This window comes from Cebus imitator, unplaced genomic scaffold (genome assembly GCF_001604975.1).
Source record: "Cebus imitator isolate Cc_AM_T3 unplaced genomic scaffold, Cebus_imitator-1.0 Scaffold294, whole genome shotgun sequence".
NCBI classification, from domain to species: domain Eukaryota; kingdom Metazoa; phylum Chordata; class Mammalia; order Primates; family Cebidae; genus Cebus; species Cebus imitator.
Genome location: NW_016107609.1, coordinates 2,267,086 through 2,281,004, shown reverse-complemented (window position 1 = coordinate 2,281,004; position 13,919 = coordinate 2,267,086). Strand labels below are relative to the sequence as shown.

At 33.6% G+C, this 13,919-nt stretch overlaps 1 protein-coding gene across 1 annotated transcript in view; it reads right to left on the bottom strand.

Moving 5' to 3' along the window:
* DPY19L1 (dpy-19 like C-mannosyltransferase 1) overlaps positions 1-13,919 on the bottom strand; it is a 122,320-nt gene that overhangs the window by 22,326 nt on the left and 86,075 nt on the right. Inside the window, exons 11-16 of the mRNA XM_017502227.2 lie at positions 12,061-12,147; positions 10,028-10,087; positions 9,423-9,503; positions 4,245-4,346; positions 2,059-2,130; positions 752-801 (exon numbers count right to left, since the gene is read on the bottom strand). Coding sequence (XP_017357716.1) covers positions 752-801; positions 2,059-2,130; positions 4,245-4,346; positions 9,423-9,503; positions 10,028-10,087; positions 12,061-12,147 — 452 coding nt within the window. The remainder of the gene's footprint in view (positions 1-751; positions 802-2,058; positions 2,131-4,244; positions 4,347-9,422; positions 9,504-10,027; positions 10,088-12,060; positions 12,148-13,919) is intronic.

Genomic DNA, 13,919 nt, shown 5'->3' with positions numbered 1-13,919 from the left:
AAAAAAAAAAAAGAAATATGATAAGTAAAAAGGTCTTCACTTTAACCTGAATGTCTTTATCAGAGGATCAAGACTACCTTTTCATGTTCATTAGTCATATAAATACTCACTCAACTACTATTCTTTACAATCTTGCAGGAATTGTATATAAAGTGTTGAACAAGTGATCGGTCTCTTCAGGAGATACAGGTGACACATCAGTATTTAAGAACAAAGGTGATAAATGGTAAAAGAGGAAGATAAAGGGCGTGATGGTGGAAAATACCAAGCATGCCATAGGCCTCTCTAAGATTATAAACATACCCTTTGGGTTAATTTTGGGGATTCATTTTTCTTTTCTACACCTAATTCTCTGCTTCATCTGAAATTTATTTTATGTAAAAAGTGAGGTATGAATTCAGTTTTATATTTCCCTGCTCATTTCCCAAAAGGCAGTCCACTGGTCCTAAAACCACTCACATAATAATTTACTTTCCCTGCTGAAGTACAAAACCGTGCCCTTCAAATGTAGATTATGTGCAGGGCTACTGTCAGATTGTACTAGATGACATCTGAAGGATGAATAAGTGATGTGCTGTGTTCTGCATAGCCAGGAAATAAGGAGAAATGCTAAGAAGGGAAATGACCACAATAAACACATCAATTATCAAATATTAGGCATATAACATGTAAGTATAAAATCAATACACTGTAAACATCTATTTAATAAATGAACAGAGTAGGTTAACAAAATTCTTAATAGCATACTTACCTTACATGTGTCTGTTGTTTAGCTAAGACACCCCACATATCACTAATAATCTGTAAATAGATTTTGAAACACTTTAGAAAAGCTGTGTTGGGGAAAATAATATTTTAACTAAAGTATCTTCTAAACTGTAAAACTTTTAATGAAAACTATAAGTATGAAGACAAGAGATAACTTAGAAAATAATAATCACAACAACATAATCTTACATTTGAATAGTATTTGATCAAAGCTAATATTCAACAACTGTGTTGGGTAGATTATATCATCCTCATTTTGTAAATGAACAACAGGCTCAGATGGATTAAATAATCTCCCTGAAAGTAGACACTACTAAGAAGCACTGCAGTCTTGAACCCAAATCTTCTGGCTTCAAATTCACATTCAGTGCAGCTGCCACCACGCCAACATTGTTGGCAATACCTCTCCTTAATTGTACACACAACTAGAGAGCTGGCTCAGAGGTTGATAATTACAGCTAGAAGCATTTGAAAAACAGTCACCATGCTTTCATATTTAGCAGTAACAGGAAGGTCATCTAATCTAAAATCCTATCTCCAATATATAATGTGAACAACTGTTATAGTTCAGAATATTCTACAAATAAACGAAATTGTGTTAACACAGAAATCACTGGCTACAGATCAGGAAACTTTTAAGGTCCGTAATCTCTTTTTCCACCACAGATTAATTTCTATTCACTCTCTTAAGACACATTTGGTTACATAATACACAATCCTTGAAAGAAAAAAAGAAAAGGAATATCACACTTGCTCTTCTTTGTTAAACAGTTAGTCTTCTTTGACCTTATTTATATCTGGGCTTAGAATTTTACTATCAAAGCCAAGTTGGGAACATAAACATTTTATCTAGTTCATCAACACACTGCAAATACTCTATTTTTTTCTTTCTGATGAATAATAAACACAATCCAGGAGTTAGTGCACACTGGACAAATCACTTAGAAAGGCATATAGTAAACATTTTAGAAAAATATTTAAGTTAAAAGCCAGTAATAATTTACACAGGCAACTTGCATCTGGGTCAATATGGTCTCTGATCATGTCTTCCAAAATACATGACTATCAAAACTTGAGCCATCCATTTCCTATGTCTATTTTAAGCTAGCAGATAGAATGAAGATGTATAAATGTCTATAAAAAACTATCACTAAGAAAACATAGAATATGTTACAGTAAGCCCATACAAAACACAGTTTCAGATTAATATGTGGCCAAGTATATGGAACTACTACGTAAAAACAAGAAAATATTTTACTATAAGAACGACCTCTTAAGTGATGGACATACCTTTCTAACAATTGCAATAAACACTACAAGAACAACTGGAAGCAATAATGTCTTTGTGTATCTCAGTGGAGTCTGAAATACAAATAGATGTTTTGTTAGAAGAAAATATTTTAACCAAACAAAACTTCATTTCAAATAATGAAATAGGTGAATTTCTAAAGCTAGAGAAATATGAACTTCACCAATCTACCCACTGACTGCCATCAAAAAAAGGCAGGTGCATTTACAAAGAAATGAACTTCCCCAAAATGCTGAGTTGAAACACTAAAAATACAGTACCCAAACACCTGTAAGTGTGAAATGTGACTGAAGAGATTACTGTTCACTTTTTGCATGCTACTTATCTAACTAGAGAGACCAACTTAATATTTACCTAACATAAGTAAAGCTCCTTTAAATATAATAAGCTTTTCCTGTATATTTTGTGGGGGATGAAAATATTATCCTTGAAACACACACACACACTTTCTCTCTCACGCACAAACAAAATAATGATCAATGTTTATGAGGAGAACAAAACACACTTTTACATTTTCTTTAGTAACAGAAAAAAAAACTACAGAAATAAGTTTAATAACAAAGCTCTACACATTGTGATCCTGTGCACCCCTTAATTATCTCTCCACCCAAAAAAACCACAGTTTTATACTTTTTTTACTTTTATGTGTGTTAATTATGGGTTAATAAGACTGCATCATTTTGTTTACTCCATTATATATCTTAAGCATCTTTTCATGTCATATGAAAAGCTGATATCATGTTAGGAAATACCAAGTTAAATGTTCCCCTCTTCTCCACTGGATGTGTATACTGTAATTGGAACATATGTTCCCTGAACTGGCAATCTACCCTGTCTCTACAGCACAGTCCCTGTGAATTCAGACACTTGCAGTGATGAGGAATGGCATGCTGGAAACAACTTTGCTATTTTCTTCAAATTAACTGAAGTCATGCTATGTCTTATAAATTATTTCTTTCATCACATAACTTACATTTAGTACTCTCAGGTTGTAGCAGCATGTATGATGTTCTTAATAACATGAAAGAACTTCTACCACATCCTGATTCTCTAATATTTGAAGGAGTCTTGATCTCCTGTGAACATGCATTTCAATGTCTTGCAAGATATGCTTCCTCTATTTGTTTCAGCAGGTTTAACACTATAACTCATATACCTTTGTCAGCCATTGTGTGTCAAAACCATTTGCTGGAACACAAGAAATGAAGACTGACAGGCCACTGGAGTAAACAGTACCTCTGCAGGACACACTCAACTCAGAATGACTGGTAGATAAAAGTTTGCTCTGTGGTGCCCTGCCATCCATTGGTCTAGAGTTCTGGACACTGGGGTAACACATAGTATCATTAGGGATACTACATGTCAATAGAGTATTGTTGGCCAGTTTCACTTATACATACACACACACACCACTTTGAAGAAAAATGTGTCACTGATAATATAATTAATCAGTACCACATGGATGGTGTGAAAAAAGGCACATATATACATGTTTGTTGTTGGATGAACTGAACCATCTCATAAAGTACTGCAAATTAATATTTTATTTATTTAAATATTTCTTTAAAATATCAAAGTGTTTTCCTATGCATTATCTCATTTTGTCTTTGCAATATCTGTTTATGGCATGCTATTAGAAACTAGTAAACTATAACACAAGAAATGAGAGTTGCTTGTTCAAGAACATCAAGCAAAATTGCAGGGTTCTGTCTCACAATCCACTAAACTACTCTCTGCTTTTCTTCTAAACATCTGAATACGGTTTTAGAAAGAAAAATGCTGTTGGAATGAAAAGCTTGGACTTGATGTTTCAAAGCAAATATCTATTTAAATAACCACAAAATGAGTGAAAATGTAAGAGTTTGAGAGCATGGCTAAATTAATGCTATCACTGAAAAATGGCAACTTGAAATGCCTTTGTGTTTACTCACCTGGAAAACCACTTTTAGTTTGAATGTATATTTCTAAATTATCAAAATGAGTAAAGGCCATATATTTCAGGGAGCTGCACTAATGTAAACAGAAATATCTTCCCCTAAGCTGCCAGATTTTCCTTTCCTTCAAACTGAGATAACAGTACACAAAGAGTCTGATATAAGAGGAGTACCCTTTATGAAAAATGTATGGGCCAAAACCTTAGGAAACAGAACTAGAAATTGCATTTTACCTCTTTTTCCATAAAGTCAAACTCCGCCGCACAGGTATACAATAAAGTATCAAAATCCTTGTAACTGAAGAATTTTGATGTTAATAAGTTGCCAATATGAGCCTGGTAAGAAATAAAATTACCATTACATTAAGCCATATACTGCAATAATATAGTTTAACTTCAATAGTATCTGAAAGAGTTTTCATTATATTATGGAGCCCACTGTTCTCATACCAAGACTGCTTTTGTTAAAGAAGGAAATGCTATTATCCCTTCTTTTGCTGGTAAGTGATAGCTCCAACGACACCCTACCTTCCTCACTTGACATCCCAAAGGCCTTTTCCCTTGGGTTTTCCCAGCTTACTGTGCTAAACCTGGTGAAACAGGCTATACAGTATCTCCTTTGCTGGAGCCTACCAGCAGCTGTGGGCTTGGGAACACATACAGACTTCTCTTAATCATAAAAGGACAAAAGGCTATGGGGTGAAGAAAAGGAAATACTAATTCTGAAAAGAAGATTGAAAAGAGTACCTGAGTGAACTGGAAATGGGTAGGCAATGGAATAAAAGGCACTTTCTGACTGACAATCAGCTCTCACATAATTATTTACATGTTATCAAGCATTCTCACTCATACTACCACATTTACCTCCTAAAAAAACCCGCATGAGGAATGTGGAATTATTTTCACTTTATAAATAAGAAAACTAGGGCTCGAAGACATAAAACATTTACCAAATGCTCAATTTGCCAAACATCTGGCAAAAGAGGGCATGCATGAGCTTTCTATTCTATGGTCTTAGCTAATAGTCTTTATTTAGACAGATGTTGCAAAGACGAAAGAAAAGAGGAGAAATTATATCTAGGACAAACCATGACTACAATTCTATGTGATATCTACATGAAGCAGAAGGAACAGGGTAAGAGTAGGAACTAAAAGGTGGGTATGTGATGAAGCATTTCAAAATACTGTGTCTTGTTGGGTGAAGAAATATATGCTAATAAATTTAATAAATCAAAAGGAAGACTATACAGCACCTAAAACAGCATAAGAAAACAAATCTCATACAAAATTAAAGAAACTAAGTCCTAGTATTATGACAATTATCATATATGTAAAGAGTGTAAATTCACTAATTAAGGGACAGATGCTCAAACTGGACTTAAGGGAAAAAAATCCAATATTATGTTGTCACTAAAAGATATACTTAAAAGTATGCTGAACTGTTGAAAATAGAAGAATGGAAGAAGATACACCAGGTAAGTTTGAAACAAAGAAACCTGTCAGCAATTATAATGTCTCACAAAACTGAATTCAAGCAAGAAATACATGAAAAGAGATATTATATGCTAATAAAATTAAAAAGATTATACATATTGCCAACATATCTGCAGTTAAAAACACAGATTCAAAGCACACAGAATAAGAGCTGAAAAAACTATATGAAGAAATAGGAAAGTTGACGGTTTTCATTGAAAATGTTAAACACTGCCTCCTAGAATAAAAAAGTTGACAAAAGTTAACATAAAAGCTGAATACAATCAATTAGCTCACAGAAAATATAAAGTTCACAAAGAGAATACACATTATCCTTGAACACAAGTAAAATATTTTAATATTCACAAACCATGTAACAATAAATTCCATATATATATATTTCTGATTATAAATGCAATAAAACTAGAAAATAACTAGAAATTGCTTTAAAAATTATTTTGATTGGAAACTAAATATCATAAAAGTTAACCTTTAAAAAAGTCACAAACAGCCAATCTATAAGATACATATACAATACTACATACTTATAAGAAAATTTTAGCTTTAAAAGCATTGATTAGAAAATAGGAGAGGTGAAAACAACAGAGCTAAGCATTTTCCCTTGGGTATGAGATGAGAGGAAACAAAAAGAAGCAATAAGGACAGAAACTGGTGACAAAGAGAAACACAACAAAACCAAAGAGGACTAAAAAAAGATGTAACTTTAAAAATGATAAAACAATAAACAGACCTCTAGAGCAAGTAAAATGAAGAAAATAAAAGATGCAAACAAAAAGCAAAATGAAAAAGGGAGAAATAACTATGGACTCAACATAATTAAAATAAGAAGAGTATGCTATACAATTTGCTAATAAATTGTAAAACCTAGGTAAAATGGATGCATTTATGGAAAATCACAGAACACCAAAATTGGCACAAAAAGCAACAGAAAACTTGAATAGAAGAAAAAGTATTCAAATTGCTGAAGTAGAAATCAAGTATTTTCCCTCCCAAAAAGCCCTAGGCTCAGGTGGTTAACATAGATGAATTATTAAACTTTAAAAAAAAAAAAAATTTCACAAGTTGCCAGAAAGTAGAAAAAATAGAAAAAAAGAACTCCAAAAAAAAAACCTCTTAATAGGAGACCAATATTAATTCCAAATCCAAATAAGGAGAAGTCAATAAAAGAACAAAAGGTCATTTTCCATATAGACACATACACAAAAATTCCAGTAAGAATTTAACTGACTAAATTAAAAAAGCATTATCCATTTGATGACATATACAAAATGGGCAAATTCCTCACTCCAGATGAAATGGAGAACTTCCTAATGAAATTGAATTTGCAGTAAAAAGCCTAGCCACAAAGAATGTTCCAAGCCATGAGGGCTTCATTGCCAAATTCTACCAAACATTTAAGGAAGAGGTAGTAACAATTCTACACAAAAATCTCTGTGAAAACAGGAGACAGAAAACTTGCAAATAATTTTGGGAGACAATATTACTCTGAAACCAAAACCAGACAAAACCATTATAAGAAAAGAAAAGTACAACAAATATTCCTCATGAATATAGACAAAAATCCTTATAAATATTAACCAAATCCACCAATATAGAAAAATACTACATTTGAGCAGGTGAAGTTTATCCCAGGATACAAGCTAGATCAATATTCATATATTGAAAAATGTGGAGACTTCCAAATGTCAGAGTGAGGAAGTTGGTAACTCCCATTCCCCAAAACAACTTTAAAATTGGAAAAAAACTATTAAAAAAAAAAAAAAAAACTCATATCAGGTTCTAGAAACTGACCAAAAGGAAGCAACAATGTGTGAAGCATTCATTCATAAAAAAAAATTCAGAAAGTCTAGGTAAAAACAGTGGGAGTCTGTGGCATTTTTACCTAGGTTGCTCCCATCCACCCTCAGCACCACCACCACCTCCCTCATACTATTAGTGCAACAGTTCTTTTGAAGGGGGCAGGGAGGAGTGTGGCTGGTCAAAAACAGAACCTTTGCTACTGGAGCACACTGACCTGATTTGGGGTGGAGAGTTAAAAACCTTTGCTCAGAGGTACTATCAGTAAAAGTGGAGAACTCAGCAGGAAATGAAAGGCTGGGTAGCCTTGCCACTCTCTTCCTTTAACCAATGTCAAAAGTAAGAATTTGAGCTGATGCCCTTGACCGATGTTACATATTTCTAGAAATGCTAAAGTTACAACTAAATTACTTCTAATTTGCAAATAACGAAGTCTACAGCACTTTTTTTTTGGACCTGGCATGATTTTAGGCTATGACAGAAAATGACAACAATCGCTTTAACCTGAATTAATACCGTAACTGGTTCATTTTCCCCCAGTGAGGAAAACAGATTTCATAAATGCAGGACTAGGGCTATTTCACTTGCCTTCCTGCTCATGCTCTGCATATTGGCTGACTCACCCGCCTTTCAGCTCTCATTCTCATAGCTGACTTCTAGGATCCTTCCCTGATGCTCCTCTTGTGTATCCCTGCAGCACTCTGTACTTAATTTTTTATCATAGCCTTCATTACATTGTACTATAACTGCTAGAAATTGTTCCTCTTTCCAAATTTTCCGCTAGACCGTTATCTTACTCAGTTTTGTATCTCTAGGATTCCTTCTACTGTCAGGCACACAGGACGTACTGAATGAATATATTTTCAACTATACTTTTATAGTTTAAAAATCTTTCCACAGATTGTAGACCACCCATTTAATAGCTCATGGGTTTTCAATGTTTTAAGCCAAAATAACCCTTGTCCTTAAGAAAACCTAAATAAAAGAGATTAAGGTTAAACTGTCCTGGGTAAAAGAGGGGCTAGGAGCTGGGGGAGTACCCGAGAGCCCTCAGGGAAGAGTCCTGAAAGTCCTAGAACTCCACATAACCCAGTTTCAAAACTATAGCATTAATCTCGTTCAGAAAGAAACAGCATCCATCAAAATAAATTATAGGGGGAAAAAGTAGTTTATTTCTTTCATGTTGGTTCTTGTGCTGCTTTCTTTTTTAAATTAAATCTTTGCTAGCCTCCTGACTTAGAATGTGCTGATTAAAACACCAAAATAAAATAGGCAAAGCAATTGCAGACAAGGAGGATCCTTAGAATTATAAGACAGACTTTTCATTTTATCTTCCCTCCTGCCCTAATACCAAAAACAAATAAAAATCTTCTCTAAGTAAGACTAATTTGGATTAAATTATCTATAAAGACTTATAAAAGCCTTTTACAAGTAATGACTTGAAAACTGGGGAGAAAAAAGAATGAGACTATAACACAATCACCAGTTAAGGCTCTGAAGATTGTGTCTTTACCAGTTACAAATAAGCTAGAGAAAAATGACTGTATAGACCTTAAAGTTTGACCTTTAATCTCTAGAAGTTTCCTGCTTTAAAATTTTAGTAATATAGAAGGATCAATAAAATAAGAGATTGTCTCAAGAAACTAATTTTGGAAAACAAAAATCTATATACAATTACATTTACTTTCTAGTATATTAAATACATAAAATAATAGTTGAACAGATTTCATCGTAGAATTTCATTTAATGATACTTGAACAACTCAAACAATTTATTTTATTTTATTTTTTTGAGACAGTCTCGCTCCATCGCCAGGCGCCAGACTGGAGTGCAGTGGCGCAATCTCGGCTCACTGCAACCTCCGCCTCCTGGGTTCAAGAAATTCTCCTGCCTCAGCCTGCTGAGTAGCTGTGATTACAGGCATGCGCCACTATGCCCAGCTAATTTTTGTATTTTTAGTAGACACGGGGTTTCACCATGTTGGCCAGGATGGTCTCGATCTCCTGACCTTGTGATCCGCCCGCCTCGGCCTCCCAAAGTGCTGGGATTACATCAAACAATTTATTCTTAGCCTATTTGATTATTTTCAAGTCTTTCAAGTTTAAGCAAAAATGCACTTACATCATCTGTAATACCAAAAATTTTAGATGTCAAGTACTTGAGTATGACAGTTCCAAATAACCAAAAACATCCTTGAATAACCTAAAAAAAGAAAAAAAAAAACTTTCATGCTTCATATTCCATAGACATAGGCTAGGAAGAAAAAAATAAATGCTTTAATCATACATGAAATACACATAGCTACCTACAAGAGAAAATGCTAAAACATGTATCTCGATTTAAAATCAAGAATGTTGCTCAAAATCAAGAGGCAATAACTAAAAATAAAAATATAATCATATAATCTTATAAAAATTAATATATTTTATAGAAGATTTACACAACCACTGCAGGTAAATTTCCCTTTACACTTCTTATACATGCACTGTTTCTCAGACGAAACAAGAGTAATAAATACAACTGGAATTCTTTAACTACATATCAAAGATTAACTTTGACCTGTTTCATAAAAAGTGCAATTTGGTACATTAAAATTGAGCCCTAATATACTATAAAACTGTTGGATCCCCTGCATTACATTGATTATTTTCTTAAAAGTAAAACATAAACCAATGATATATTTTAGAGAAGAAAAAACATAAGCATTAAAATAGATTGATTCTTACCCATAAACTAAGTTCAGATACATTTATTTTCAGGAAATGTGCTTTCATTGCCAGAATACCCTGAATAGAGAAAATAACATAGTATATAGTTAATACTTACAGACTTAAATTCAAGTACCAAAAAATTCTTCTAAATAATAAGATTCTCAAGTATCTACAATTTAGCACAAGGTCAATTTTCCCCATTCCATACACATGCTCATTTCTATAGTCAGTGACTTCAAGGTATCGCCCTATTATCCAGAGTAAATTAGATGAGTGCACGACTTTTTAAAGTTGAAAAGGAATCACCATATGTTAATGTCTAGGACTGATCTGACATCTGATTTATCTATGAGCCACGAAGTATATAACAATTTCAGAATTTTGGACAGCAGTCATACAGGCATAAGATTTTCCTTTGCTAAAAATTACTGACTCTTAGGGTAAATAACAAATGAAATTGTAATGGCTCAACTAAATATTTCTCTTGTTAAATCTTAAGTATTTTCAGGTAGTAACACTCCCAAACTGTATTACCCTTAGGGAGCTAAAACTACTTCAAACATGGCAAAAATATGATTAGAGATCAAACCATGAATACTTGAAACCAAATTAAATCTTTTTGGAAGTTTCTGAATATCTGAAAATACAAAATGTGATACAATTCAGGTCCCAAAGTGATTAATTATAAATATATGCAAATATGTGTTTATGGTTAAATATGCACAAACATGCCGTATTGTTATCATTTTTTATACACTAAAATATACACAATATACATAAATATGCTTACTTCATACCTAAGACGCACCTCAGTGTGAAGCATCTAGCAGCATATCTCACATATAGAATTGAAGAGAAATTTCCTACAAAATGTACTTAAATTGGATTTTATTTATATGTAATATTCGATTCAATGGTTTCCCTGTCCATAGTACCAAGATTCACATACTTTATCCTGGGTGATAGCAGTACTTGACAAAGTACATATGTCAAATATACAAATGAGTTCTTTTTCATCTTTCCTAATAATAAACAGAGTACACAGAACTTAAGAACTATACTTATTAATCCCAAAGTTATGATGTTTCTTATTGTTGTTTCTGAAAACAGCATGACGCTAACTGCTAATTTCTGTAGCTAAATATACTCAAGGAACAATCTGAAAAGGGTGTTGGGCCAGACTGGGAAGAGGCATATTCTTGAGAAATGAGTTTTTAAATAAATATTATTTGTAAAATAAATGAGAAAGGAGGTTTCAAATTTAATGAGTTCTAGTAATTAAGAAACCCCAAATGATCTGAGTAACTTAATTATTCAAGAAGTAGAATACATTCCAATTATGACAGTATAATATGCTTTTAAAGTCATCAGGAAACTTAAGCACATGCACTTTAAATATAAGAAATAATAAGTTTGCAAAACTTTTTAATGGGAAACCCACCCAAAAAAAAGGCAGTCGTTAAATTTTAGAAGACTTTTATATTTATAAAGTCATCCTGTGAAATGCAGCAGAAGAAATTACATGAACTTCCATCACTTCTAATTTTGTAAAATAACCTCTCCATCATCTAAAGCTATTTTTGGTAGTGATTGAGCAATATAAAACCAAATCATCACCTTACTTAAACCATCTGAATATTCCATACAAGTAGACAAGAGGCTAAAACCAAATGAAACAAACAAACAAACAAAAAAACCCTAAGTAACCAAGGCCTTGATCTTCTCTGATCACAGTGGAATGAAGAGGACTGGCCGTTACAAGATTGCAGTGAGAAGAAAAGGTTCAGAAAGTGGAGCAGGAGTAGGATAAAAACGGAAAGGAGGAAGGGAGAAGAAAGCTTAGAAACATTTCTGAAATGATGCTAATTTTCCTTTTTTAATTTTCCTGTTTTGGAAGTGAGTACTTGAACACCATCATATCTAGAATATTCAGTAAGATACTTGAGGTAGTTCCTATAGAAAACCTTCATGAATCCTAAGCCAGTGAAGAAGAAATTGTTAAGCCATTTGTTTCAAAAACAACCATATAAGTGTTAAGGAATACTTACCCAAATAATTACCAAAGACGAAGCATAGTAAGAAGTTAATAACATTGAGTTCCCAAACATCAAAACAAAACAAAGTGCAAGAGAAATCTGGAAAAATCCAAGAAAAAAATATAAGTTAACACACAAAACAAAAAACTTTTGTTTTTTATTGTGAAAATTGCACATCCATAATAAACAAAATTCAAACTGTTCAAAAGAGACTATACGATTAAAACATCCCATTATCCATCCCGTACTTCAAACTCCCAGAGATAACCATCATCAACAGTTTCCTGGGCATCCTTCCAGACAACATGTATAAATAAATTCTAGTTTATATATTTTGTTAAACCACAAATGGGCACTCTAGAGTCAGGAAAGCCATTTGACCCAGCAATTCCATTACTGGGCATATACCCAAGTATTATAAATCATTCTACTATAAAAACACATGCACATGTATGTTTATTGCAGCACTATTCACAATGGCAAAGACTTGGAACCAATCCAAATACCCATCAGTGATAGACTGGATAAAGAAAATGTGGCACATATATACCATAGAATACTATGTAGCTATAAAAATGGATGAGTTCATGTCCTTTGCATGGACACGGATGAAGCTGAAAACCATCATTCTCAGCAAGCTAACACAGGAACAGAAAACCAAATACCTCATGTTCTCACTCATAAGTGGGAGTTGAACAATAAGAACACATGGACACAGGGAGGGGAACATCACACACCAGAGCCTAACAGGGCATAAGTGGCTAGGGGAGGGATAGCATTAGGAGAAATATCTAATGTAGGTGACGGGTTGATGGATGCAGCAAACCACCATGGTACGTGTATACCTATGTAACAAACCTGCACACTCTGCACATGTATCCCAGAACTTGAAGTATAATTAAAAAAGAACATAGCCCCTTATCAAGTAAACGTACTGTAAATATTTTTCTCAGTTCATTTTTTACCTTTGTGGTATTTTTTTGTATTATGTTTATTTTCTAAATCTTTATGTTAGCAAATTTATCTTTAATTTCCTTTAGGTCTTTTGATTTATCTCCGTAATTTAAAAAGGTAGGAAAAGTAAAATAATCAATATTTTCTTCTAGAAGTTTTATTTTTGATCCATATGTATCAGTTTCCATGTGAATTTTAGAATCAGCTTATTAAGTTTCAAAAACTAAAATTATTAAAATTACTTTATTCAATAATGTAGGCTATTTATAGTTAAATCTGTTCAACATTGAATCTTCAGATCCCAAAACAATACATGTTGCTTCCATTTCTTTAAATCTTCTTTTACATGCATTAGCAAGTATAGTCTTTTTATATAAATTCTGCATATTTTTTCTATTATTTCTGCTGCTGTTATATCAAGAATCTTCATATTTTCTGATTGTATGCATATAGAAAAATTATATTAAATATGTACCAATGAAGATAATTTCACTGTTTCTAGTAGCAGTTTATTTGGATTTCTCAAGTATTCAAAATGATACCAATTACAAACAATGATGGTGGGGGAGGATCCAACATGGCCATTTAGGAACAGCTCAGGATTGCAGCTCCCAGTGAAAGCGCAGAGGGTGAGTGGACGCCGCATTTTTATTGCCCACAGACTAGGAAATTCCCAGACGGAGAAGCTCCACAGGTCACCAGTGCGGCTGTTTTGGCCAGTGCGGCTGTGCTGGCCGGCGCTGCTGCTTTGCCCCGCGGGGCTGCTTTGTCGGCGCCCCGGAGCAGCAGTTCTCCGTACAAAATACACCGGTCCGGGTGCCCTTTTGGCTGGCGATTGAAGCCACGGGAAGTCGCCCATTCATCTGTTTAAAAAGGGGACTGAGCAGGGAACCAGGACAGTAGATTGGGGCAAAAAA